The sequence below is a fragment of the Lipophrys pholis genome (genome assembly GCF_963383615.2).
Source record: "Lipophrys pholis genome assembly, chromosome: 16".
Taxonomy (NCBI): domain Eukaryota; kingdom Metazoa; phylum Chordata; class Actinopteri; order Blenniiformes; family Blenniidae; genus Lipophrys; species Lipophrys pholis.
The window spans coordinates 21,959,796-21,987,219 of record NC_137634.1 but is presented as its reverse complement, the minus strand read 5'-3'; the positions used below and the strand labels follow the sequence as shown (position 1 = coordinate 21,987,219).

General features: G+C 43.8%; 5 protein-coding genes across 10 annotated transcripts in view; 3 read left to right on the top strand and 2 right to left on the bottom strand.

The window, feature by feature from the left end:
• Positions 1-1,534, bottom strand: part of ppm1e (protein phosphatase, Mg2+/Mn2+ dependent, 1E) — a 62,798-nt gene extending 61,264 nt beyond the window's left edge. Inside the window, exons 1-2 of the mRNA XM_080483875.1 lie at positions 1,423-1,534; positions 1,104-1,297 (exon numbers count right to left, since the gene is read on the bottom strand). Coding sequence (XP_080340001.1) covers positions 1,104-1,288 — 185 coding nt within the window. The 5' untranslated portion in view covers positions 1,289-1,297; positions 1,423-1,534. The remainder of the gene's footprint in view (positions 1-1,103; positions 1,298-1,422) is intronic.
• A 3,545-nt stretch (positions 1,535-5,079) lies between these two features.
• smg8 (SMG8 nonsense mediated mRNA decay factor) lies at positions 5,080-10,195 on the top strand (the record flags this gene model as incomplete). The annotated part of the gene is made up of 5 exons (XM_080483034.1): positions 5,080-5,706; positions 6,065-6,968; positions 7,136-7,281; positions 7,406-8,368; positions 8,556-10,195. 5 exons carry the CDS (start codon positions 5,080-5,082, stop codon positions 8,766-8,768), a joined length of 2,853 nt encoding a protein of 950 aa, XP_080339160.1. The 3' UTR covers positions 8,769-10,195.
• Positions 10,196-11,931: 1,736 nt separating this feature from the next.
• kcnj15 (potassium inwardly rectifying channel subfamily J member 15) lies at positions 11,932-14,851 on the top strand. 2 transcript variants are annotated; one of them, XM_080483041.1, is made up of 2 exons: positions 11,932-12,212; positions 13,177-14,851. In XM_080483041.1, exon 2 carries the CDS (start codon positions 13,241-13,243, stop codon positions 14,261-14,263), a length of 1,023 nt encoding a protein of 340 aa, XP_080339167.1. In that variant the 5' UTR covers positions 11,932-12,212; positions 13,177-13,240; the 3' UTR covers positions 14,264-14,851. The 2 variants fall into 2 exon arrangements, with proteins under 2 accessions (XP_080339167.1, XP_080339168.1); XM_080483042.1 differs by lacking the exon at positions 11,932-12,212 and adding an exon at positions 12,383-12,432 and having other exon boundaries at positions 13,177-14,850.
• A 2,805-nt stretch (positions 14,852-17,656) lies between these two features.
• vps26c (VPS26 endosomal protein sorting factor C) lies at positions 17,657-22,316 on the top strand. 2 transcript variants are annotated; one of them, XM_080483043.1, is made up of 8 exons: positions 17,657-17,884; positions 19,224-19,367; positions 19,478-19,627; positions 19,842-19,922; positions 20,937-21,011; positions 21,105-21,255; positions 21,339-21,491; positions 21,585-22,316. In XM_080483043.1, exons 1-8 carry the CDS (start codon positions 17,828-17,830, stop codon positions 21,665-21,667), a joined length of 894 nt encoding a protein of 297 aa, XP_080339169.1. In that variant the 5' UTR covers positions 17,657-17,827; the 3' UTR covers positions 21,668-22,316. The 2 variants fall into 2 exon arrangements, with proteins under 2 accessions (XP_080339169.1, XP_080339170.1); XM_080483044.1 differs by having other exon boundaries at positions 21,339-21,487; positions 21,585-21,646.
• The window catches only part of ttc3 (tetratricopeptide repeat domain 3), a 25,285-nt gene continuing 19,619 nt past the window's right edge, over positions 21,759-27,424 (bottom strand). For all 4 annotated transcript variants that reach the window (XM_080483032.1, XM_080483030.1, XM_080483033.1 and 1 more), the window contains 11 exons: positions 27,277-27,416; positions 27,040-27,108; positions 26,863-26,959; positions 26,558-26,661; positions 26,209-26,293; positions 25,989-26,069; positions 25,157-25,332; positions 24,956-25,070; positions 24,708-24,818; positions 23,553-23,645; positions 21,759-23,418 (listed from right to left, as the gene is read on the bottom strand). In XM_080483032.1, the coding sequence (XP_080339158.1) occupies positions 23,314-23,418; positions 23,553-23,645; positions 24,708-24,818; positions 24,956-25,070; positions 25,157-25,332; positions 25,989-26,069; positions 26,209-26,293; positions 26,558-26,661; positions 26,863-26,959; positions 27,040-27,108; positions 27,277-27,416 (1,176 nt within the window). In that variant the 3' untranslated portion in view covers positions 21,759-23,313. The remainder of the gene's footprint in view (positions 23,419-23,552; positions 23,646-24,707; positions 24,819-24,955; positions 25,071-25,156; positions 25,333-25,988; positions 26,070-26,208; positions 26,294-26,557; positions 26,662-26,862; positions 26,960-27,039; positions 27,109-27,276; positions 27,417-27,424) is intronic.

The following is a 27,424-nucleotide window of genomic DNA, read 5'->3' as shown; positions in this document are numbered from 1 at the left end:
TGTGTGTGTGTGTGTGTGTGTGTGTGTGTGTGTGTGTGTGTGTGTGTGTGTGTGTGTGTTCCATCCTCCTGCCACCAACAGATGCTCCTCTGACCTGAGACGCAGCGACACTTCATGTGTCTGCTGGCTGATGGAGACATGTTCAGCAGCTCCCCCTTGCCATTCGCTGCCCTAGATGAGTCCTTCCACCCTCTTCTCTTCTTCCCAACACACTTTCTGCACCTATTTTGGATTCGAAACCAGGCCAGCAGAGCTCAGAGCAGCCGCTCTCTCTTTCTGATTTTGACAGTTTTTGCCAAGTTTGTCCACAACTGAATCACTGAATGATTAAGAATTCATCTCAGTGGCCGTCAAACTAGAAAACCTCAGTATTTGGGTTGCGTGCGCACGCAGCTGGAAAGTTCCCCTTAAATTCAAAAATGCCACTGGATGTTTTTTGCATTTAGGCTCACGTCTGTGCTTTTCTGTGATCATTCGTCGAGTCTGTGACTTGGGTTTTAAAGAGTGCAACGATCGAGGCTAATAACGTAACCGGTGGGGTTATTTTTAGCCCGCATGAAGATGCGCTCAGCAGTGATGGCGATGGCTTCCTCCCCCTCCTACACCACAATGACGTCGTGCTGTTACGCAAAACCAGGGGTTCACCTTTTGAAGACCTCCAGCTTTGCCATCGCTGGCGTAAAACAAACGGGGGGGAAATAATCAGTGGCACGAAGCAATAGTCAGTGCGCACTAAATATCTCTCATCCAATACGCAGCGCGAGAGAGGAGGAGAAAGGAAGCTTTTAACTTCTGCGTTAGCTTTAATTCATGACATTAATGCGTCAGTAAACACACTTTGTCTAAACTTGCGGCTGGACACACCCTGTGTGATGATGGAGAGACTGGTATATTGGCATTTTTGCGCGTCAAAAGCAACCAGAGGCGCGTCTGGTGAATGAAGAGGACCCAGCTCCCCCCTCGCAATAAACAAGCATTTTTTATATATATGTGATCGTGCGCGCGTGTGTGTGTGTGTGTGTGTGTGTGCGTGCGTGTATGGAAAATAAACCACATTATCTGACAATAACAGCATGCCAAGACAAGAAAAGTGGACACTTAACTATTTGTAGAGGTGCTGGAGACACAGGTCGAGGCATTCCCCCTCCACTTCTTCCTGAGACACCAGGTCCGTCAACGGGCGCAGCGGCGGCGGGTCGCTGTCCTGCAGAGGCATCCTCATCTCCCGCAGAAACAGCTCCAGGAACCGTCGGCAGGTTTTCTCCTCTGTTGCAGGGCCGGCCATCATTTCTCATTCCTGGACAGACAGAGACAGCTCCGCCCGTCAGTGTGTGGGAAGCGCACTAACTTGCTGAGAAGAAAAGAGTCAGTACACTGAGCGAACCGGCGGCACCGTCAGTGCGCAAACATAATATATACTACCTGAACAAGCAAGAGCAGGACTACCGGGGAACAGCGGAGTAGTCTGAGAGCGGCTCGGCGGAGTTTACGCGCGACCGGACGAGCTGTCACAAGCTGGACTGAGCCCCCATTCAGAGTCGAGCGGGAGCGCGCACCGCGTTATCAGGGATTTCGGATGATCGGAGGGCGCTGACGTCAGAGGCATGACGATGGAGGGCGGGGACGCGCACGCAGCGCTGCCTCCACACGCCAGGTGTCGTGTCGTTTTCGTGTGTTCTTCGACGTGCAGGTGTTTGTCACGGAACTGTATCCCCATCGCGGAAGCGCGCACAGTTGAAAACACCCAGTGAAATAAAATAATCTGTCGCAACATAAAATGAGAGGAAGCATCAGGTGATGGAAGTTGGCAAAATAAGTGTTAAATCTCCACCAGCAGGTGTTATGAAAAGTTTCGTCAGGTCTTTGAGTATCCCGTCACCAGGACTCCATCCAAGTGGAAAATACTTGACTGAACTGGTGAGCGTCATGGGATTAACCCAAAGAAACCTCAATTAAGTATGTCCAGTGTAGGCGTATAAATCTAGAGGATGTATTAGCTGTTTGGAGTCGGAAGGCATCCTACGTTTTGTATACAGGTCAGATTAGGGTTATCCTGAACAGCAGATCAGTTATAAAGGTCACACCACAGAGAATCACACACACGCACACACACACACACACACACACACACACACACACACACACACACACACACACACACACACACACACACACACACACACACACACACACACACACACACACACACAGTGGAGTCTGGAAACACACTTTAAGAGTAAAGAAGAACAGTGTGTGTGTCAGGAGATACTCATTGTGGCCTGAGAAAAAAACAAGTAAAGCAAGCATCTTAGTCTGATTACTCAAAACATAATAAAACACAAGATTATGGACTCAATACAATTTAATAAGTTGTAATGACATTTCGCCCTCTACACCTGAGTGACAACATTTTTGTTATGGACAAAAATAATGCTCAAGAAGATGTTCTTCCTTAGACAGTTTGGGGTTCAGTGTTTGCCCAAGGACACTTCAGCTTGCAGACAGGCAGAGATGGGATTTGAACCTGCAACCTTCCGATTGGGAGATGGCTGTGCTACCATGACCGTGGACCTGTCGGACACGGTATGGGATAAAAGTATCTGCGCATGTCTGAAAGACTGCGCAAAGGACACTGAGAAAATAAATAAATTTTCCAAAGTTAATGTAACTGAGATAACTCATGTTTTCCAACCCCAAAATACTACTTAATTATTTAAAAGTTGTGTTCTCAACAGGTTGATAAAAACTGAGTTTGGTTAAATTATCTTTTTTCATTCATTTGTATGTTAGCGTTTACAGTACATTGAAATAACTGAGCATCTATTTTTGGTCTGTAAATGTAGTAATGCTTTTTTGGTAGACTTCCATAGCTGATTGTTTTGACCTTGAGATAAGAACACGTTTTATATTTGGTATAACTGTTAAAAATTCTATTCATGATATGACAACCAACACGATTTTAATGACTGGAAAATTCTGTATACACTAAATAAGATATATAAAAACAAAACAAAATTTTCACACTCTTCATAAGGAACTATGTGACAATTTTTCATCTTTGAAATATTCGGACAAAAAGAATGGCACTTTAACCGTACAGGGAAACCCAAGCCTTTTTTTTTTCACTTACCGTAATCTATTTGTTTATTCTTGACGTCGCACCTTCTTCCGGTTCAGAAGTATTCAGTGAAAACCAACACATGCGGTGTCTCTGTGTATGATTGAAACAAAGCACCAATTAAACAAATAAAACAATAAAGAGTATGAAAGAATATCTCTGAATCTTGTGTTGCTTTTGGTTGTTTAAACCATAAAAGGAGAAAATGTTGTTTAATATCTTTCCAATGGACCCTAAGTGGAAGCAAGTGGGACCGTCTTCTCATGCAGTTCTGTGTGGGAAACATTTCATTGCTGATTAATAAGATTGATCAAAAATAAAGTCTCTTTTAAGTTGCCATATCAACAACTTATTTTTTCAAGCATTGTTAATGACATAGTAGTATTATACTGTATAGCCAGGTTATTTCCACAAATTCTAATATGTATTTACCATCAACATCTCAGATTAAGTGGAAGCTTATCTGGAAGAGCAGTGGCATTATGGATGACGAATGGTTGATGGTACTCCTGAAATGCACTCAGAGCAATAGGTGACGTTCTGCATCCAGACAGAAACCTGAGAAGTGAAGCTTGTTCATCCTCTGATGCCGGAGGAATAGGACGTAGAGTGTTTTCCACACGCTGCTTTGCCCTATCCTTGTGGATTCTAGACACTTGCTGCAACTGGACGTTCTTGACAAAACACTGATTCCATCTGCACAGCATCAGTGCATTTTGACTTTGTGTAGCCCATTCGGACAGCTGCTTCAATCTTGAATAACACGGTGGCAACGTGTGAACAGGATTCGCTAAGCCTTGAAGTGCATTAAGCAACATGTCACATTTAATAAGCAAGAACATGGTGGTCGCACATGACCACAATTGCAAGCATATACCCAACTCACATCACTTAATTCATATCAGGTAGATGATTTTTGAAGAATAACACATAAATGTATGCATAGACCATGCTATTGGTTTCTTTTTTGGTGCTTCAAAGAATAATGGAAGCATACTTTAATTTGTGCTGAATAGATGTATTATATGTATTTGCTTAACTGAAAGCAAACAAAAATTGATTTGGGTGTGCATTACAGTTAGATAATACTTCCACATAGTGACTTTTATGCAACACAAGAAATATAGTGTAAATGATCATGCTAAACTGAAAGACATTTATTAAGCCTACATTCATCATAATTATGTAATAATGAACATAGCTAAAAGTCAACCTTCATATAACCCTATAAAACAAAATGCATGTCTATAGCAACCTCTGCTGGTTTCTAAAGTTTGCAGTTTGATAGTTAAGAGCTATAAGCCTACTTTCTGAACAGCTTATACTTCTGACTTAATTATTGTCTTGATTCTTGGACTGTCCACAAGATAAGCGTAGATATTGGGCCACTGAACAGCAGGTCATTTTGTGGGGTTATCTGTCCATGAGCCAGAGGGCAACCTGTCAGGACAGTAACTTCTGTCTGGTGTCATAAGTTTTAGCTTGTAGGGTGTCTTAGCTGTTTCAGTCAGCTCATCAAGTTAGTCGTACGACATGTCTGATTTGTGACTTCAAGCCACTGTTAATACACTCTCAAATTAACAACTACAGAGACAACATTAGAACCCGAAGTGGCTACGATTCCCTTGCAGTCTACAAAGTAAAATCACACCACGTGGTTTTGTTTTCACCCTGAATCAGGTCAACCGGAAGTGACGGCACAGCGACATTGAGCATTCGAGCCTCTTCCTTTTCTAATTGTTTTATTTTTCAGTTATTCAGTGTATAGTATATTGCATTTGTAACGCATTGAAAAACAATGTCACTGTACCATACAGATTTTGCAATTCTGTTCAATTAAAAAGAAAAGGTACTGTATATGCTTAATCTACCCGAACAATTTATGGCGACGGACCGGACGGAGATACGCAGCCGTTTCCGTCGTTGTTGTCCGTCGTTGTTTTTCTTCCCCCATCTTGAACATGAAGGAAGCCAACATGGTTCTCCCGGTGAGCATGGGAGCTCTGCTGCAGGCGGACCTCCTGGAGGAAGCCGCGTACCGAGACGAAGGCCTCTGCGTGGTCGGTATCTTCGGTAAGAGCAGCATGCAGCCAGGCCCGCTGAAAGACTCGCTCATCAACACGCTGGCGGACAAACAGCTCTTCCCCGTGTCGGGAGACTCGGAGGACGGGGGCGGTTCCGCGGACAGCCTCATCCAGGCTTTCTACCACCAGGAGAACCGCGTCCTATACCTGCTGCTGTCCTCCGTGTGCGATAGCCGCCAGCTGCTGCGGGCCTGCCGGTCGCTGAGCGCCGCCGCAAGCCACTCCGAGGTGCACGACTTCTGGAAGGGTCTGGACCGGCAGCACTGCCTGCACCTGCTCTACATGTTCTCGGTGTGCCACGTCCTGCTGCTGGTGCACCCCAACCACACCTTCGACGTCACTTACGACCGGCTCTTCCGGGCCCTGGACGCCCTGCGGCAGAAGGCCCTGCCTCTGATCCGGGCCGCCATCAAGGACTGCCCGGTGTCCAAAGAGTGGAAGCTAAACTGCAGGCCCTGTCCCCCCAGGCTGCTCTTCGTCTTCCAGATGAACAGCTCGCTTAAGGTTTCATCTGTTTCTTATTCTGTTTGTCCCAGCGCACTGACATGCACTGGTTGAAGACCCCACACCAGGGCTCTTCAACCTTCATGACTAAAAGAGATGATGGGCAATTTCCCACTTTGTAAAATAGGAAAAAAATATAAAAATGACTAGTAATTCAGTTATTATGCCTTTTTTTTAAGTCTTTTAAATCCAATCATTTTGAAAATCACCCTGGTGTGTCAGTCAAATAAAAAGAGTCTCTTTAAAGTAGTTTGGCGATGCATCCTGGAAGACGTTTAGTTCTCACACCAACTTGATGATGACATGTGACATGTGAACCTTTAGAAATGTAACCTTGTTTTTCAATTTTGCCCCGAAGGTCTCAGGAAACGGTTCAGAGTCGGGAGGATACCCAGACAAACCCAAAAAGCACTCACCCAGGAGGAGGCTGCAGCACGCCCTGGAAGACCAGATCTATCGCATCTTCCGTAAAAGCCGAGTCCTGACCAACCAGAGCAGCAACTGTCTGTTCACCGTGCCGGCCAACCAGGCGTTTGTGTATGTGATCCCGGCTCCGGACGAGGACCCTGTGGGTAACTTGCTCAGTCAGCTGCGGTCAAACTGCATCCTGTGTGAGCAGGAAGCCCCCGTCATCGTGTCGGGGCCGAGGCGCTACCAGCAAATGAGGCGTTCGGCTCAGCAGCCCGGCAGCGGCGGAGACTCCAGCGGCATATTGATGGGCGGTCAGCTGGTGGACTGCAGCTTGAAGGAGTTCCTCTGGCAGCACGTGGACTTGGTCCTGACCAAGAAAGGCTTTGACGACAGCGTCGGCCGCAACCCTCAGCCTTCACACTTCGAGCTGCCGACCTACACCAAGTGGGTCCAGATCGCCTCCAAACTCCACCAGGTCCTGATCAGCAACACGGATGAAGAAATCGCAGAACTGGCCACGAAAGTTCAGAGTCAGGTGAAGGTGTTGGAGGGCTTCCTCGACGCTGACGCAAAGTTCTCCGAGAACCGTTGTCAGAAAGCTCTGCCGCTGGCTCACAGCGCCTACCAGTCCAACCTCCCCCACAACTACACCACCACGGTGCACAAGAACCAGCTGGCCCAGGCCCTGCGGGTGTACAGCCAGCACGCCCGGGGCGTCGCTTTCCAGCGCTATGCGCTGCAGCTCCACGAGGACTGCTACAAGTTCTGGAGCAACGGGCACCAGCTGTGTGAGGAGCGAAGCCTGACGGACCAGCACTGTGTTCACAAGTTCCACCTGCTGCCTCAACCAGGTCAGCACGCAACGTTCATTTATTCAGCATTCAGCATCAGACGTCAAAGCATTGTAGATAACGACATACAGAGTGTTAATAATAAATGACTAGAGATACTGCTCGTTTGATGATTTAGTATAAAATAATTGGTGTTTCCCTTGTGTCTCTCACGTGGACGTCTGCAGGTGAGAAACCCGACATGGATCACAACCCACCCATCATGAACCACAACAGCAGGGGGCGCTCCACCAGCGCCTGCAACTGCGGCAGGAAACAGGCCCCCCGCGAGGATCCGTTTGACGTTCAGACTGCCAATTACGACTTTTACCAGGTGTGGGCTCAAGCTTTACTTTATAATACAACTTATACGCAGTCACGTCAGCCTGTGATATTATTTCATTAAAATCAATTAAATAATTGGAAGTATTTCTTCTGAATATGTTTGACTTGGACAGATGCTGGAGGAGAAATGCTGCGGGAAGCTGGAAAGGATCGACTTCCCGGTTTTCCAGCCCAGCACTCCCGACCCTGCCCCAGCCTGCAACGAGACCCAGCAGCTCCCGAGCGAGCAGGCCTCGGGCTCCGAGGACGCAGAGAGGCTGAAGGAGCCGACCACCGCCACCGCCACCGCCACCGCCACCGCCACCGCCACCGCCACCACCACCACCACCACCACCACTGCCACTGCCACCGCCCAGAGCCACACGCCCGGAGACACCAGCCTCAGCCTGGCGCTCAGCCTGGGACAGTCCACTGACAGCCTGGGGCCGTACGGGGATGGAGATGGCACGGAGACGCAGGTTCAGCAGAAGAGGCCGAGCCTCATCGATCGCCAGCCCTCCACCGTGGAGTATCTCCCCGGCATGATGCACTCCGGCTGCCCCAAAGGCCTCCTGCCCAAGTTCTCCAATTGGTCACTGGTCAAACTGGGACCTGCCAAGTCGTACAACTGCCACACCGGCCTGGAGCAGCCGGGCTTCCTCCCCGGATCCTCCTTTCTACTTCCCTGGGACTTAGTGATCCGCTCCCGGTCCGAGGACGACTCGGGCCTCACGGAGCCTCTGGACGGAGGCACCTCCTCGTGGCCGGTACCCAACAAGTCGCTCATTGGAAAGCGGGGCAGCACGGGGGGGCTGGGCAGGAGTCGCAGGAGAGACGACATGGCCCGGGTGTTCGTGGGCTTTGAGTACGAAGACAGCAGAGGGAGACGCTTCATCAGCTGCGGGCCGGATAAGATAGTTAAGGTTTTGGGGCCGGGCGGCACCAAAGATCCTGCCACCAGGGTGCTCAACACCGACATGCCGCTCTACATCCCGTCTCCAGCTCAGGGACGCAGCCTGAAGCCTCACTTCGCCCAGCTGTCCCGACTCTTCATCGTAGTGCCTGACGCTCCGCTGGAAGTCACGCTGAACCCTCAGGTAAATCGTGAGTCTCTCATCAGCCTCCAAAAAGGCCGGTGTCAGACACAAGGCTACACTACTGTTGTGTAGTACTGGTGGTGCCAGATCCTGTCAGTGAGGATATATTACAATTATTGATTACTCATCTGCCTTTCATCCTATTTTTTAGCTGATCTAATCTAATGTTTCCTGGGTGTGTTCACAGGTCCAGCCGGGCTCTCCTCCCTGCCCCATCTTCCACCCGGAGCAGACGGATTTAGTGTTGCCTACCGACGGCCTCTGGGTGCTGCGCTTTCCCAATTCCTACGCGACAGACCGCGGCCCCTGTTACCCCCCCAAAGAGAACCAGCCACTCAACAACTACAAGGTGCTGCGAGGAATCCTGAGAGCGACCACGGCTAATCCCCCGCCACAGTGAAACTGAGCCGCTGTCGGACAGACTTTACCGTCCTGCCAAGACCGCGCAGGCCAACGACTTCATGACTGCTGTTTGCTTTAAATAGCTTATCTTCAAATGTTTGATAAATGTCATTAACTGCACCTTCAAAGGATTTAATATAGGGCGTTTAAGGTATTGGGGAGATAAAACTACTACTCCTGTATCGAACTGGTTTAGCAAACAGAGTCAGCAGGTTGTCCAGCAAGTCCTGGGCTTTTTTAGTGGTGCAATACAAGCTTGCACCACAAGGTGGTGTATTGAGTCCCTCCACAAAACAGCTGCAGGAAAAGGTGACACAGCAATGGTTGCTGCTTCAGAGGTCTATAGTCTACACAAGAAGCAGGTTCACACCTGTTGGACCAAATCGGGTTTAGAAACCAACAAAAAATAGAACGACGACTGACTGAGAGCGAGTCGTCCTGTCCAGAGGTTTGATCCCCATTGTTTAGCTCTCATGGGCTGAAGTGTGTCAAGTTGCTGCTGCTGTGAGTTTGTAAAAAGTCACACAACACGGATTTGAAAACAATTTTTAACTGAAGTCCATTCACCATTTGTCACAAATTACATCAGAGCTCAACAACATGAAAAAAAACTAATTAGGTTGTTTATGTTTATTTCTACTCCATAAACTGTCAATTCAGTATCTTTGAATATGACACCAACATCTCTGGATGTTTTTGCCTTTAAACATTTTGACAAATGTTTTTTGCAACCGGTTAATACAGTTTGTTTTACATGTTCAGCTCATGTAGTTGGTGTAGCAGCTCTCCGCCCGTCTGAGGCTTCAAAGGTCAGAGACCTTCTGGAGGCCATAAACACTAAAGTGGAAGCTTCTGTTTTGGGTTACTGTAGAAGCAAGAAGGTGTGGCAGGACTGTGTGGATCTTATCCTATAAAAACACGGTCATGCTTTTCACCACCGATTATTGGAGAATTTTTATTTCCACCTCCTCAGATAGTGAGACCTTTGTTGTGCCTCCAGAGAAATAAGACATGACTCGTACCAGTGGTTTAATTCCGTTTTGCGCGGGCTTTCACAGCTTTGCTCTCATGTGTGCTTGATGTCTGATTCTTGTGTTGAAGCGCACCGTTAATCACATGTCCCGGTTTGTTTATGAGCACAGGACAACAGTTTGAGGAGTTCAGTTTCTCTGTGAGGGAAGTTGTGTGAAGCCGCAGCTCAGACGGTTGAAGGTGTTTAGATATTTACCGCCGTACATATCGTTCATGTGTCGGTTCCGCCTCGTGCATCAGTGTTATTGTGTAAACCAGCGTCAGGCCCGGAACTCCTGAAGTGTCAGTAAAATGTTTGGACCGTAGGCTGAAATCTCAAGAATCACGGGTAACATGAGACAGGAATTGTTTTTGTTTTTCTGTTAATAAAAAAAATAAATCTTAATTCTGTGTAAGATAAGTGTTTCAGTGTCCTGTTTGCTCAGTGATTTCCTAAATGTTTTCTATCTCAAGGGTGTCAAACTTAAGGCCCCTGAGACAAAAGAGTGGCCTGCAAGAAGCTCCAATCAGGTCCCACAAGCAAATTTGTTAATGTTTATAAGAAAACAATGATTTAAAAAAATCTAATAAAATTCTCGGATGTAAAACAACACCGAGTCCTGAGCTGAGATATCAAAGATACTCCCAAGAAGCCTAACAAATGAGCTTCAAAGCCGTGCTGTCAGGAGGAGTTTGTAAAAACACCCATAATGCAACAGCTACAGGAGAAGTTCTTTTTAGACATTTCACTCTATTTTGCACAGGAAGGTTTCATCACAATTGGCTTCATGATGAGATTGTGGTAATTTTCTGTAGTAATTGTTTGGTTTTCGTGAAAATATTAGACATTTTCATCACGTTTACTCTTCACAACAAAGGGAAAACTGCAAAGATTAAATTTAAAGGATATTATGGCATTATTTCATTGGTGTGGTTCAGTCAAGATAAAATAGAACTGAATGTGGCTCCTGAACTAAAATGTGTTTGAAAAATAAAAAATATCAACATTTCCAGTCCTCCTCAACTCCACTGCACTTCTTTTAACTAAACGTTTGACTCAAACTGCAAATTTGACATTAAACCAATCAAATTCAAATCACATCGACAGTGAAATTCTGTAATTACATAAATCACAGTTTCTGCTTTGTGACATAACTTCCAACCCTTTCAGGGCTTTCAATCAGGATTTGTTCTAAAAAAAAATTGCCTCCGTGTGGAAGAAGCAAGCAGCAAACTGGAAGAGAAATAAAAACACTGAACCTGAACATTAACTTTACAGAATCCAGCAGGACTCAGTGTGAGGCAAACCACCGCGGGTTTGGATTCTTAATGAAGTTTCTTTCATCATTGAACCGCCCATGTAGAAAGACGTCAAACTCAGTCGGTAACACGGGAAATATCTAATGTCTAACTGGACTCTCAAAACCGTATAGGACATTTTGAAGATTAAAACAAAAGAAAATATACCTGAAAGCAGAGAAACACGTTTTCTGCCCAACAACAGAAGATTCATCCGAGCGCCTCAGCGCTGCCAGAAACTCTCAATAACACTGAAGAACTCTCAGATGTTGAAAGCAATCCTGGAAAAACACATTCCACATTATTACAGCTCTTCAAATCAAAATGAATTCAAGTGGGCTGAATATAACTGCAGTGATAAGAGGGTTGAGCTCAACACTGGAAACAGAAATCGCCGTGTGTTAACTTTACATTCAGAACAAATGGATGCATGTATGTTTTTAGTTTTGAGATGCTTAAGAAGAAACATGATTCTTATTCCAACTTACATTTGGGAGATTGTATTGAAAGGTTTAGCAAAATATATCAAAACGTTGTTAGATCTTCTTTTTTTTTTTAAAGGCATATGATTTAAATCGAGATGTAGAGGTTTTATCTCGGGGATTTCTAAAGGACGGGTGAACCTGAAAACACACTTGACCTTAGATGATTAAACAAAATGGGAACCGGACGGAGGAGCAGATATATTATTGAATGTCTCCTCATGCTGGACTTCATATATTAGAGACACAGGAAGAGAGCCGACAACACTCAGCGGTGACACTCAGGGTTTTATGTGATGTCCTTCAGGAAACGACCAGCAGCAGTGACTCTGGTTGCTGTATAAAGCAACAACAACCGTCAACGGAGCAACACAAACACTGAAGTGTTCAGGGCTGCAGCCTCCACCTGTGCACAGGTAGAGGAGGGCGGGGGGAACAGAGAGCCAACCCACATGTAGATCAGCATTTACAGCCCGGCTTTGTCTCTCATCTCCTGTCGGGCCTGAATAACAGTGTTCCAGAGTTCAGAGCTCACAGCTCGGGACAATAGGAGAAAGAAGACACTGAACTAGATGTTCTGGAGCCGCTTCATCTTACGGAACGTTGGTGACGCCGACACAAGTGGAGGCAGAAAATCTGAGCAGCAGGAGGTGAGTGGCGCACAGATTTATCAATGATTATTGGAAGTTATGACGGCAATGGTTGACTACCAGGTTAACTTTCAACTGTGCCAGGTGCTGCTCTGTTCTCCAGGAATGTGAGGATTCTATACAACATTTCCATATGATATCATGTCAAAACCTTCTCCTTTACTTTGAAGGGACTTTGCAGGAGTTTTCTTAAGTTTGAAGGTAAAGTTCCAGTGTCAAGGTGAGATTGTGTTGAATTACAGTCGGTAAACACTTTGTTCTTCCTTGATTGTGCAATTTACGCTCAATGACGCGTATCACAACAGAAGTAATCAGACTACTGCACTGCTGCATTTTACGATATCATGAAATCAGGTTATTCTGAATATCTGATGGTTTTCTCTTTTATTCCTACAATTTAACCTCAACTCTTTTAGGGTTTAGTGTGTTGTCTTTTCCAACCAGGACGTCTTGCCATTTCATTGTAGGAAAAATAAATAAGTATTGACTATTTTGTTAAAAGACAACAAAACAATACAGAACAAACTTTTTCATCTTCTAAACATGACTACACTTATATATTCTGCACTTTAATCTCAAATAATCCTTTTCCATTGAAAATTAAAAGTGAGTGACACTTAAATAATCAAAATGACTATATTCTCGCTTAAATCAGCATTTTATTTAAAGACAAACAAACAATCTGGCAATAAATTATTACATTATAGGCAAAATGTTATGATGACAATGGAACAAATATCTAATTATATTAAAAGATTATAACATGATTGGTTGTTCCATGTTTCTTAGCTCAAGATACGAGTGAAGATACATTTTAAACTTTTACATAATTATTCCAGTGTAACTGAAATGTGGTTTTTTTTTTATGTTAAATTTAATTGTAAAACGATCCAATTTGAAGTTCCCACAGATTTAAAGGAAGGTAAGATACTCATCACCTTTGTTCTTCTTCATCTTTCCTCAGCTGTTCCGTCGGTGATGCCAAAAGTGAAACTCGGTTTTTCCCGGTTTAGCTGATTCGGAGCAACATGACCAACAGGAAGTCGACGGTCCAGCGGAGGATCGTCACCAAGGACGGCCACAACAACGTGCGCATCGACAACGTGGAGGGCATGGTGAAGCTGTACCTACACGACATCTGGACCACGGTGGTGGACATGAAGTGGCGCTACAAGCTCACTCTGTTCGCCTCCACCTTCGTCATGACCTGGTTCATCTTCGGCGTCATCTTCTACTTCATCGGGATGGGGAACGGAGACCTTGAGCCGGGCCTGAGCTCCAACCACACGTCCTGCGTGGCCAACGTGGCGACGCTGACCGGAGCCTTCCTCTTCTCCCTGGAGTCCCAGACCACCATCGGTTATGGCTTCCGGTACATCTCCGAGGAGTGTCCCCTCGCCATCTTCACCCTGGTGGCTCAGCTCGTCATCACCGGCCTGGCCGAGATCTTCGTCACCGGCGCCTTCCTGGCCAAGCTGGCCCGGCCCAAGAAGCGGGCGGAGACCATCAAGTTCAGCCAGTCGGCGGTGATCTGCCGGCGCCAGGGCCGGCTGTGCCTGATGGTGAGGGTGGCCAACATGAGGAAGAGTCTGCTCATCCAGTGCCAGCTGACGGCGAAGCTGCTCCACTCCAACGTGACGGAGGAGGGCGAGAAGACGCAGGTCCACCAGACCTCTGTGGACTTCTTCATGGACTCCAGCAGCGAGTGCCCCTTCCTCATCCTCCCTCTCACCTTCTACCACGTCCTGGACGAGCACAGCCCCCTGGCCGGGCTGACGGCGGAAAGACTGCTCACCCGCGACTTCGAGCTGCTCGTCACCCTCAACGCCACCATGGAGTCGACGGCGGCCACGTGCCAGAGCCGCACCTCCTACGTCCCGAAGGAGGTCCTGTGGGGCTTCGAGTTCAAGCCGGTGCTGTTCAGCACGGCCGGCGGCCGCTATGTGGCCGACTTCAACTTTTTCGACAAAGTGCAAGCGAGCAACGACCCGGCCTTCGTCAGCAACAACACGGAGAAGCTGAAACTGGAGGAGGGCTACAAGAAAGAATGAAACGATGCTCACAGTTATTAGGAGGGTTCGTTATGTATCAGATTACCTGTAATACACTTCAAATAATTAAAAGAAAAAAGACCATTCCACACCGTGGTATTCACAGCTCGGGATGCATGATTTGCTTTTTACGTTTTTAGGATATGATTTTTTTTTTTTTTTTTTACAAAATGAAAAGTCTCCACATGTTATTGTTCACATTCTGCAGATCGGACACATTCACAGGCGTGGACAATAAGTGTCCCTAATGAACCTCATGTCTCAGGGAGGAAACTGCACCGCCTGCCCCGGGAGAACATGCAAACTCCATACAGAAAGGCCTGGCCCAGATTTGAACCCTCGACCTTCTCATGATGAGAATATAATATCCACTATTATCCACTAACAGATGCAGACAAATAATTCGATGAATTTGAATATGTCATGAGGCAAACATTTTCATGTTTATGATGCTTATTTTCCAATGACTTTCTCTTTTACATCCTGAGTCGTGAGCAGGTTAATACCTAAGAAACAAAACACCTAAAGATGTGTAACATATTGGACCACATTTTATAGGTAACGGAGGCAATAAATACACTGAATGTATATTTGTTTCATGTGATTTTTTTTAAGTAGCAAAGAGACTGAATAGAATTAAAGTAAAATATGGGAGTTTGATTTGTAGTTAATCAGAATATCAGAAACAAGTGATAAGAATCAACAAAACATCATTAATAGAGTCACTAGAATAGAATCCTGGCAGATGTGAAAGTGCCTGTATTTAATGTGTTCTCTTTGTGAAGGCCACAAAAACTTCCTCCTTGCTACCAGAAGCACCTTTACCACAAGAATATATAGAATTAGGAAGGTTTATGTTCATTTAAAAAATTGCATGTCTCTAATTTAACCTTAATCTTTCTACTTTGAAAAAAGCCCAGTTGTAGTGTCATCTAGAGTCATTTCAGTTGATACCTGTTCTAAATGGCCATCATCCTACCGTCAAACATGAAATCAATAATTCATTCATTACTGTGAACTGGCAGGTGGACTCCTGAACACCCACACACACAAATAAACACTCGTTTCAAATTGTCAAATGTCACAATAGAACTCCTTGGAGGGGATTTCCTTCCAGTCAATGTGACTGATTTAAGCTCTTTCATCACGCAGCAGGTTTTGAACGGATGAATTTGCTCTGAACTCACAGAGATTAAAAACAGGAGCCTCTTGAAGGACAAAGGTTGTTCATCGCGCGGCTCCGCCGTCTCGCCCTTTAGCTGTCAGGGTTTGTTGTGGAAACACGGCGCAGCAGCCAGCGAGATGGAGACGACTGTTGCTGATCCAAACAGCATCTGATCTTTTCCTGTCAGAGACAAACATCAGAACAACAGCAGGGAAATTGACAAAAAGGATGATTTCACATACTGTATGCTCCAGCCTTTTCACCAGAATCTAATTTTAGCTGCTGAGTACGCCCACAAACTGAATGAATATTCAAACCTTTGGATTTGTTTTTTCTATGCAAAATTGTATTTTGTACATAATGACATTTGTTTTGCCCAGGTTTAATCCATCTAATTAATAGGAACAACACATACTCAGCTCTGCTGCTCATCCCACAAATGAAGATTCCATTCATTTGCAGCAGGATTTATAATTGAAGTAAACAGGGTTCTCAATGATATCAGATTTATTATTAGACTTTGTTTCAAACACAAGCTCCAAGTTTAAAATAATAATAATAATAATAATAATAATAATAATAATAATAATAATAATGAGAATAATAATAATAATAATAATAATAATAATAATAATAATAATAATAATAATAATAATAATAATAATAATAAAATTAAGTTTATCTTTTGTTTTACTTGTTTTATTGCATTGATCTATTTTTACTCAAAATTATGCCACATTTATCTTTTATATGCTCTCTCTTTTTAGACACCTCATGTGGTGTTTTGTCGCCAATAATGTTCATCTGTAATATCCGTTTGTTTAATGATTGCTTGTCTCGCCTGACTTTTTTTTTTATTTGTGTGTTTTTACTGTAAACTTTTTGCACAAATAACTGTTATGAAAAGTTATAGATAAAGTTATTATTATTATTATTATTATTATTGTTGTTGTTGTTGTTGTTGTTGTTCTTCTTCTTCTTATCATCATCATCATCATACAGAAATTGGTTATTTCTACCAGTTTCTTTCCAGACTGAGATTATATTCGTGTATTTTGGGAGAAAAGGGATAAATATATAACATATCAGGTAACAAAGCTGATAACAAAATGTCTTAGACATCTCTTTTAGACCTTTTTTTTACTTCTCTTTTGTTGCATTAAATCAGTTTTTTATTATTTTTTTTACATTTTAAAGAAACATTATCTATTTATCCTTATATTATTATATATTTGGATGTAATCACACGCACAAGCAGAGTATCCTGAGACTATTTGTCTGTTTGTTGCTTTGAATGTCTTCACTTGTTTTATTTACATAGTATTTGGGTCTATTTTATTGTGACTGACAATGTCATTGTTTTTATTTCAGGTTTTGCAAACATAATGTTCTAAAGCCTCTGTAATGGTTTTGATCAGCATTGATATCCCTCTTAACTGCACAATAAAGTAGAAATGTTAAAGAAATGTATGAGTAAATACATTTCAGAGGATAAATGGAGTACAAAGTCATAATATCAGAAAGGAATGGCAGACAGGATTAAGCAAGTTCAATATTTTGTGAAATAATGAGTAAAATAGTAAAATGAAATGGGAAATCAGTGGATCAAGTTGGATTAGTCATGCCGGAATCACGTAAAGTCAACATCTGACTGTGTTTTATGACCAAGATTTAGATTTTGAACCATAATCCTAATATCGACATTTAATATGTATTTATTTGAAAAGATTTATTTAGTGAGTTTTGTCAAATTGATATACCTGCTGTTCACATCGCTCAAACAGTTTAATCTTCAGTTTATTTGGCATATCTCTAAATTGGGAATTGAATATAATGGCATTTACACTTCATTTCATAACTGTGATTATTTATCTCGTGGTTACAAATCTATTATGAAGCTCAACTGCCAGTAGTGAGTTCCCATTCTCATAAAATTCCTACTATGTGGTGAAAACAACATGCTGAATGGTGTTGAGTATCTTGCACAGTTAATAGTTATTTTGTATTCTACATTTAAACAGAAATTAAAGGGAAATAATCACATAAATGTACAATTTAATCCATCATTATAAACAATACGATAGTCTTTTCTTCCCCCCCCAAAAAAACTAAAAAAAAAACTATTTTGCCAAGAAATATCATGAGATTAGAGTTTATTTTTCTCCAATGATAATGGATTCCTTTTACACTGTTCCAGCTTTTATTTTGAAGGACCGGAAAAGGAAGTTGCCTTTTACTGTGAAGGACTTGCCAGGAAGTGGTCGCTTTCAAACTGCACGGAAGCTAAAAGAAGCTAACTGAAGCAAAAAAAAACAACTGACTCCAGTTTGACTGTTTTGTTTTAAAAACAAGCAAAATCGTATCAATAAAACGGAGTATTTAATGTGTGATCATCAGAAATGAGCGTCACTTTGGATATAAGACTGAAAAGAGCCAACAAAGTCTATCATGAAGGGGTAAGTTGGCTTGTTGTCGGTGTTAGCTAGTGGACTCTGAAACCTGCTCGGATATTGATAATCACACTTATTATTAATTGTAATATTTATTTATGAATGCCGGTGAACCTGTGTGTGATTAGAAGTGTTTTATTCCGGAGGCGGCGGCCTCACATGACCCGCAGCTGATCGGAAAGGTGTAACGGTGAAATGTGTCACCCGAGTGATCCGGTGCCCTCAGCTGAAGACCAGTGACAACAATCAGAGAAGATCGTTAAATCAAACAGTTTGAGATCAATATATAATATCTGCGCTTTATCTAAGGGGAGGGTATGAAAAACTAGGACCACTTTGCAGGATTTACTCAGTATAACTGTTTGATTAATGAGCACTTTGTTACGTGTGATAAAATGAAGCTCTTGTGTTTGTGTGTTTTGTCTTTTAATTTGTAATGCTGATTCAGATTGTAATATTTTAACTTAGATGGGTAAAGATACGACTTAGAGCATGAACTAATTGGGGGGGAAAAAAGCTGCGCCATTCTCACTAAAAGAAAATCAGTTGTATTGCATACATCTTGTGCATTAAACTCTATTTGAATAAGTACTCTTCTTTAAAATCAGGCCTTAAAACACTATTGTAGTTTCATTTGAGCAGATTCGATAAATGGCACTTAGTCTCTGTCTTGGATTTGATCACAATGAGTCAAACTAGTCACACAGTTTGTTCTCTTGTTTATAATCCAGGAATCATTTTAACAAACGAATGTTTCCAAAAAGAAATATTCTGTACAATTTAAGTTTCTATAAACGCTCCTTCTGACTCCTCTACAAACGAGGACATCCGTCCAGCTTTGCCTCCTGCCCTCCATAATTAGTTTCTTCTCCCACAAGCAAATGACCCACCAAAAGAAATGTATTTGAAGGAACAGATTAAATAGCCCAAATCTAAATTATTTTCCTAAACAAAGTGGGTTTAAGTTAAAAAAATTCAATCATAATTGTTCTACCTTTTTATAAACCACCAAACAACCAAACTGATAAAGACACAAAAAATGACAAATTATCCACTCAGCTTTTCCATTAAATAGATTTTACTTATTTCATTACCTTTATCTTATTTATTCTCTTTATGCCTTTCTTAATCACTTTGTTTTGATGTTTTTTGTAATCTTAATCGCTTTAGATTCTTAATTGTTTGGATGTATTATATTCCTTTGCGAGTTGCCTCGTGTCTCAGTGCTGCTACACAAATAAATGCGCCTCACAGAGCTGCAAATTGTTTTTGTTTTCAATAAAAAAACAATTTAGTACCTCGAATAGGGCTGGCCGATTTAAATAAAAAATGTGTGTGTGTACAGGAAACGGTGGCTGGCGTCATCGTGCTGGCGTGTAAGGAGGCGCTGCAGCATCACGGCATCTCTCTCAACATGGAGGGGCTGGTCAACCTGCAGCTCAGCTCCAAGAGCGTCGGCGTCTTCGAAGCTTTCTACAACTCCGTCAAGGTGAGCGTCTCATCATCAGAACCCGTTAAGAGCCAGTTCAGAAGGACTGCAGTTGGGGAAGGTGCTGCAGGAGGAAGGGGTTCCTCTCATGCGACTGTGACGTGTTGCAGCCCATCCAGCTGATCGGCAGCAACATCGAAGTGGCCAAACCCGGAAAGATCCCCGGAGGCAAAACCGAGATCCCGTTTGAGTTTCCTCTGCAGACCAAAGGCAACAAAGTGCTGTACGAGACGTACCACGGCGTCTTCGTCAACATTCAGGTCAGTCGGGACGGTACCGAAGAGCTCGTATAATCAGCCTGCAAACTCTTTAAACGACCGAAGACGACAGATACTAAGGAGATTTAGGTGTTTGAATTGTGTTCGGTTGCTCGTCCATTTGTTTAAACTCTTTCTGAATGTGGCAGCACGACACAGCTTCTTGATTTTGTGTGTGCAGTTATTAACAAATGTTGTGTACTTGTTTTCCTGCCAGTACACTCTCCGCTGTGACATGAAGCGCTCCCTGCTGGCCAAAGACCTGAGCAGGAACTGTGAGTTCATCCTGCACAGTCAGGTGAGAGAGAACAGACGCGTCAAACCGCAACACTTCAGAAATCCATTCATCAGCCATCTTGTCAAGCAGGCGTGCTCATAGAGGACGTTCACTTCCTGTCTGACTGAACTCTGCTCAGGCTGAGGGGGAAGTTACAACACTGCCATCCAGTGGCTGAAAGGGGGAATTATCATTTTACTTTATATTGGAACACTTTTGGGCGGAAGCGCCACAGAAATGTCAGAGCGACTGGATTTTAATGTGGGTAAAATCATCCACCTCTAAAAAAAACAAACACACACTCATGGGGACATTTAGGCTCCGTTCACACTGCAGGGATTTGATGCTTAACTCCAAAAAATTTTATTTTTTTTTGGCGTGATCATTCACATTACTTTTTAAATGCGACCGCTATCAGACCGCAGTGTGAACATGGTCAAACCCAACAGTTTCGGGCTCTAGAGCGCAGAAGACGCTATTGACTGAAGTAAATATGGACGACACGCTGGTCAGCACCAGGGTTGCCAGTTGTGACACAACGCTTTCAGCCCAATGTAAAACACACACACCTCTATAAAAAAACAGCCCAAATCGCAAGCCTGTGCAAAAAATGTTAAAACTGTAAGTGTAATAAAAAACACCATTAATACACAAATGCATGAAATAAATTTTAAAGGTAAGAGTTTAGCTCCCCAATTGGGGGATATCTGCTCTTATCTGGCAACACTGGTCACCCCGTGTAGATTCATTTTCAATCTAGACAACATGACAAGGGAAAGAAGGAGAATTGGGGGGGGGGGGGGAGAAGAGCACAGCTTTGCAGAGCTGTTTATCTGTGATGTCAGTCACATGTCAATGACGAAGCAGCCGCACGTAGAAAAATATCTGAATTGGTCCCACATAGGAACCGAGGCACCAACAGGAAAAACTAAAACATTCCAACTCCTGTGATGATCCTACGAGCTGCTGCGCATCAGAAGCTGCTATAATTAATCATGTTTCCTTTAACTTGGAGCCGTTTGGTTTCTTTTTCAGCCACAGAAAACTAAAGTCGTCCCCACGCCGGTCAACTTCTCCATCACTCCGGACACCCTGCAAAACGTCCGCGAGGTCAGAACAAACGATCTCCATCTTTAGCGTCACGTCAGATTGAGTTCATGATGTGAAGTGGAAGTGACGGGGTGAACTGCCGTCTGCCCTCAGAAAGCGTCGCTGCCCAAGTTTCTGATCAGGGGACATTTGGACGCCACCAACTGCGTGATCAGCCAGCCGCTGACGGGGGAGGTGGTGGTGGAGAGCGCCGACGTCCCCGTCAAGAGCATCGAGCTGCAGCTGGTGCGAGTGGAGACGTGCGGTGAGTCCGAGCTCTCCGACCACCGCAGGTCCGCCCTCGTGTGGCACCGGCGGCTCTTCTAACTTGTCGTCCGCCGCGTTCAGGCTGCGCCGAGGGTTACGCCAGAGACGCCACCGAGATCCAGAACATCCAGATCGCCGAAGGCGACGTCTGCCACGGCCTCGCCATCCCCGTCTACATGGTTTTCCCTCGGCTGTTCACCTGCCCCACACTGGAGACCACCAACTTCAAAGTCGGTCAGTCCACATTGAGCAACTTAGTTTTCGGGCTCCTGAACTCAATGTTGGCGTTTTCTCATTTTACAGCTTCAATCCGTCTTTGTCTTTCAGAGTTTGAAGTAAACATCGTCGTCGTGCTTCAAGACGACCACCTGATCACAGAAAACTTCCCCCTGAAGCTGTGTCGAGTTTAACTCGCCGGCTGCTCCTCCCACCAGCTCGGAGATCAAGTTCACTCTTCCTCAGTGTAAATAATGTGTTTTGCAAGTAAAATGTTCACCTTTTAGAAGTGTCCCGTGGTTTATTTTAACAGTCTGATTTCAATGTTATTTTGTATATTAATGTTTCAGATATTCAGCACATTTCAATATTCTATTACAATTTCGTCCTCGTGTTGGGAGGATTACATATTTGATGAAATTCAGCCCCGATATAAATGGTCATGATTCAAAGACAAGGACAACTGATGGTCTCGGTCTCATTTGGAAGTTACGGAACTCCAACCGACATAAAAGTTTAAGTTGTAACCACAAATGGCACATTTCCATTTATGTACACTGCAGGTGGGATTATAAAGCTCAGGAACAAACGTTGGTCCTTAACTACGGAAGAGTTTTAGGGCCACTGAAGAAAATTTTTTTTTTTCGGAAACTAAAGAAAAAAACCAAAAAACCTTTGTGGCCCCAGAAAAAGTCGAAAATCAAAGTCGTCCCTCATCATTTGCCCGTAGATGTGAATTCACATTAAATCACTTTATTCTGACTATATAGTGTTGCTTACTGCTTATGAACATGTGATTTTACACAGGATTTCCTTGATTAATCATTAAACATTTAAATAAGCAGCCCGGGATCCGAGCCTTTGTCCTTCGGACTCGACGAACTTCCATGACGGAACAACGCAGCAGGCTGCTCCGTCTCTTCTAGTCCTGATAACTGCTCGTGTTTATGAGCTACATTCTGTCCTGAAGCATCTTTTCATCACTTCATTAAACCGCCTGATAAGCATTTTGAGGAAGCAGTCACACACGCTGGCATGTGGATGGACGGACTTTTTTTTCCCCACTGGGGCCACGAAAGTTGTTTTTGTAGCCTCCGAATTTTTTTTTTCTTCAGTGGCCCTAAAACTCTTCCATACTTAACTGAACAAATCAAATATTTAAAAAAAAAAAAAAAAAAAAAACCTACTAAAGAGGAAAACCATCTGAAGCTCTTATAATAAATGATAAACAAGACAGTCTGTCCAGACAGAATACTTTAATTACTGCCAATGAACTCTACAGAGTGTAAAAATGGACATTTTAATGGCGTACATTTATTAGCAGCAAAAACACGCTATAGTCAATAATATTTGCTTCCTTTCTGAACCTGTGTGAGAACACAAGATGCCTCTTGATGCTTCTGTAGTTGAATAAACTTCGAAGGAGCATGTTTTTCTTTTACGTCAATTATTATTGCCCCAATAACAAGCCGAACACAACAAAATGATTCTCAAATGCAATTTTGGGAGGTGCTGCTTCGATAGATAAACGATTAGAGCTGCAATGCAACTTCACGCCACACGAGGCTGTAAAGAGTCAAAACAAGCAGAAGAAATAGTTCGAAGTTTGAGGACAACTTCTGTTCTGCTTTACCCCCAAAAAACTAAACCCAGACTACATGGCAGATAAAGGAAGTAAATACAAGCCAAATTACACAAACAAAATAAAAGCAGTTCAATTTTTTTCTTCTTCCAAATGCAAAACCAGCAAAATTCAAACCTTCATGATATGAAAACAAAAGGAAATAAAAGATTTCTAAACAATGCAAACATGAGTAAAAAGGTAAAATAGGAAATGGATTTAAAGGCGCCTGCGGTGAGACAGCGCGGGGAAGTCGTCGTTCAGCAGGGCGTGAGTCCTGCAGGTGGGACAAGTGCTCTGCTCCTTCAACCAGGACCTGATGCACTACACACACACACGCACACACGCCAAACGTCACGTCAAAACACTTGTGTGTGTATTCAAAGTATGAATTTGAGTGTTTGGCTGTCGGATCTCGAAGTGATTTTGTTGTGTACTTTGGTGTGGCTTCTGCTCACCTCATCGTGGAAACTGTGTCTGCACTCCAGCACACAGGTGTTGTCAGGACTCATGTCCTCGTGGCAGATGATGCACGGATCCTCCATGTTCAGCTGCAACAGATCCAAGGGTTCAAACACGTTTTAGTTCAGGAGCCACGTTCAGCCCAACTTAATCTGGAGTGGGCGGAACTGGTAACATAGTGCCACAATAACCTTTCAAATTAAAACTTTGTTGTGGTGCAGAGTATACGTGATGAAAATGTCTATATTTTCACAAAGCCAAACAATAACAACCGAAAAACGACCACAACTTCAACGTGGTCAATCTTTATGATACCGTCTGGTGCAGAATACAGTGAAATGTCCAAACTCCCCCTGACTGCACGGCTTTAAGGCCAACGTTAGTTTGCTATCTTTCATGGTAGTAGCACTGATCTCAGGTTGTGTCACGACTGAAGAAAATTGTTCAAACATCAGAAATAAAAAAACTAAACAAAAAAAAAAAAAACAACCTCTAAATTGTCTGCGATAGTTAAACTATGAAAAGGTTTGAAGATGAGCCAACCAGCCTGTTCCTCTCGTTTCTAAAGCTCCGGAGCAGAAACACCAGAAGATGAATATTAAAACCCTGAAAAGAAAATGACCTCCACCTTTTAAACACATTTCCAAGGGAAATATATATATATATATATAAAAAATACACTTCACCTCGTGTTTCAGTACTTTAAAATGAGTACGCAGTAATAAAGAAAAAAGTAATTTTATAGTTTGTGAACGGGTTATATATGCGTCACTTTACATGTGTGATGCCTGGTTAGCCACAATAAGTCGATTTGTTTTTTCAAAATGTACATAGTTCTTGGATTATTAAAGTAACACAATGTCATCTGTCAAATATGAAAACACACAGCTGTGATTGGAGACGAGCCTCTTCTTATCTTTAATTAAATGAGCTTGTTTTATGTTTGCCTTCAGTGCTGAAACAGCTGGATGATAAGAAACCTGTGACACAAGGAAACTCTTCAGGAGGTCAGTTCTATGTGAACCACTGAGATACTTTGGTTGGCCAACAATCCCAAAATAATCTCAATGTGATATCCGGAGTGAAAACAAAACACGGCGCAATTCCCCCTCCAGTTCAACTTCCACCGTGCCGTCAGATGTTGGACTCACCGCGTTCTTCTTGGTGATGGGGTGTGCGACCGGCTGCCAGACCGGAGGAGGAGGAGTGACGGCCGGCGGCCTCTGAGCGGCGGCGTTCGCTCTGGCAGCGCTGAGCTTCTCCTGAGAGGAAAAACACACAACATCTGTAGCAAAGACCAGACTGAAGACTCTCCCGTGGATTCTCAACACAGGCTATTTATCGAACACACACAAACATGATGTTGATTCCAACGGTCTCTGTGAAAGCCTCGTCCTACCTGATGGTCTAAGATCAGCTGAGTCGTTCCACCAACCACATCCTGCAGCGCCATGCTGCACAGACTCCCGCCAGAGGAGGAACGGAACTCCTGGAGAAACTTGATCAAGTGAGGCCTGAACACACAAAACACATGCAGCGAGTTAGAGCCACGGTACTTTACTGATTCTATTCTCTCGGGTCCAGAGGGACGTGGCGTTACCTCTGGGAGTTGGGGAACATGCTGGCCAGGCTCTCCATGGCCCTGTCGAACACGGTGACGTGGGAAGAAGAACCCAACATCCTGGCTGGAGGCTTCTGAGCTGCTTTGGCTGCAGCGTGCTCGACATGAGGAAGAGGAGGAGGAGTGCTGCGAGAGGCCTGAGCTGCTGCCAAGAGCTTCGACAAAATGAAAAACTCACGTCAGTTTGTCTGATAGACGCTGGTCTAAGCTTGTCTCAGCCTGTTAAAAGTTGATGGTGCAGCGGAGTACCTGATGTGTATAAAGATACTGAGCCACCGTAACGACAAATACAACATGTGCTCTGCAGCAGGAAATCAATATTAAAAATTCCTCCTTTGCATGATCATTCACATCTACTAGGCGGAGTTCAATGTCTTGTTCAAGGACAACAAACTTTCTGTGTTTCTGACCAAGTGATGACTCGACGGCTGCCTCGGTGATTGGCCACTTTCATGACATCTGTCGTCTTGCCCAATAAAGACAATGCAGCTGATGTTAATAAAACTTAAGACCAAATACTTGTTTTAACTCTGGGAAAGTTTGAAAAAGCATTGAAATGTTCCAAAACATGAATACCTCAATGCTTTCTGTCATTCATAATGTATTTTTCCATTTTCAGTACACCGGTGGCTCAGAGGGGCCGGCCGGTTGGATTTCAAACCCTTAACTGCTCCCAGAAGAATGGCAGTCGGTGCAATTTGTCTTTTGTCTTGTCAAATGCGAGCCTCATCAAGGAGTCGTCGTCTGACACTCAGGTTGGTTTTCAATAAATGACAATGGAGACTCCAGTGAGGTGTCGTGCAGGTCGTACCGGTGCAGCAGTGTTAACTGGAGGCAACTCGTTCATTCTGGATCCATTCTTCACTTGATCAATCTGCTCCCGGTACTCTTGCTGTGAACAGAAAAAAGGGACAAAGCGGCCAATTTAACTTTGTGAGAAGAGAAATCATCATATAGTCATGTGCTAAATAACTAATGACTTATCATCACCAACTGAAACGTAGCAGAGGGTAAAGCAAAAATGTTTCTACCTCAGTGTTGGAGATCTTCTTCTTCAGCTCTTCGACGGTGTTTCTGCAGCCGTTTCTGATTCTTTCCAGCTCCTTGTTTGGCAATCTGTGAATGTAAGACCACAGTTTTTTTGCTTCACTTGAAAAAAATAAAAAGGTCTTCTTCAGTTCAGTACGATTCTTTCAAAAGGGTCTCGTTCATTTGATCAACACCTGAAGAAAACCTCCCGTTCGTTCTGAAACTTAACAGCCTTCAAATGTGCTCTTTTATTATTGCAGCAATAAGTCACTTTTGAACTGACATCGCCTGTTTTTTTATCCATTTATTTGTTTACTTTTGCTTCGCCTCTTCAAACTTTGCTCCTCTTACCTGAGCATTGCTTCGTCCAGTTTGGCGAGTAAAGCCTTGGAGTCTGTCAGCTCCCTGCGGAGGTCGTACAAACCCTGATCACGACTGATTTCTGCCACCAGCAGCTAGAGAGGCAGAAGGAGGTCAAAGGTTAAAAGGAAGAGGCAACAACTTTTTGAGATAAAATACAAAGCCGACTTTACACTTTAGATGATTGAAGGACAAAAGAAAGTAGATCATAATGATTCAACCTTAAAAAGTGTCTTTAACAAAAGAAGCAATCCGTTGGTTAAGTGTGGGTGATTTGGATGAGACGCTGGCGGTACCTGGGTTGAGTGAGACCTCTGAGTCACGGAGGTTAACAAGGCTTTACAGCGCTTGATCTCATCCTCCAGGCTCATCCTCTCGGTTGCTGACTGATTGCTGCAGCGACAGTGAGACAGAAGTGAGAACGAAGCCCGAAGTGTTTCTGGTTGATGTCTAGCCTCTCGTTTATCTCCTACCTCAAGTCTATGAAGTTCCTCAGCTTGGTGTCATAGCTGGCTTTCTTCTCACGGATGCTCCTCGTTAGACTGCAAGTGAAGAACGATGAAGATGAGAGCAGAGTGATTAACATCAAGTCACTGCACAGCTTGTTTTAGACGTATCCCTGCGTTGAAACACCTCCTAGTGCAGCATGAGATTCTGCAGAGCTTATTGGAACAAGGAGGCGACTAAAACCTGCTGGCCAGAGATCCTACCTCCCCTGCTCCTCCAGCAGCTCGTCGATCTCCTGCTTCAGGGCCTTCAGCGTCTCCTGGTTGGCTTTCTTCTCCTTCTGGTCTTTCTTCACCTCCTCCTCCAGCTTCTGCTGGAACAGCGACAGCTCCTTATTGGTCACCTTGAAGG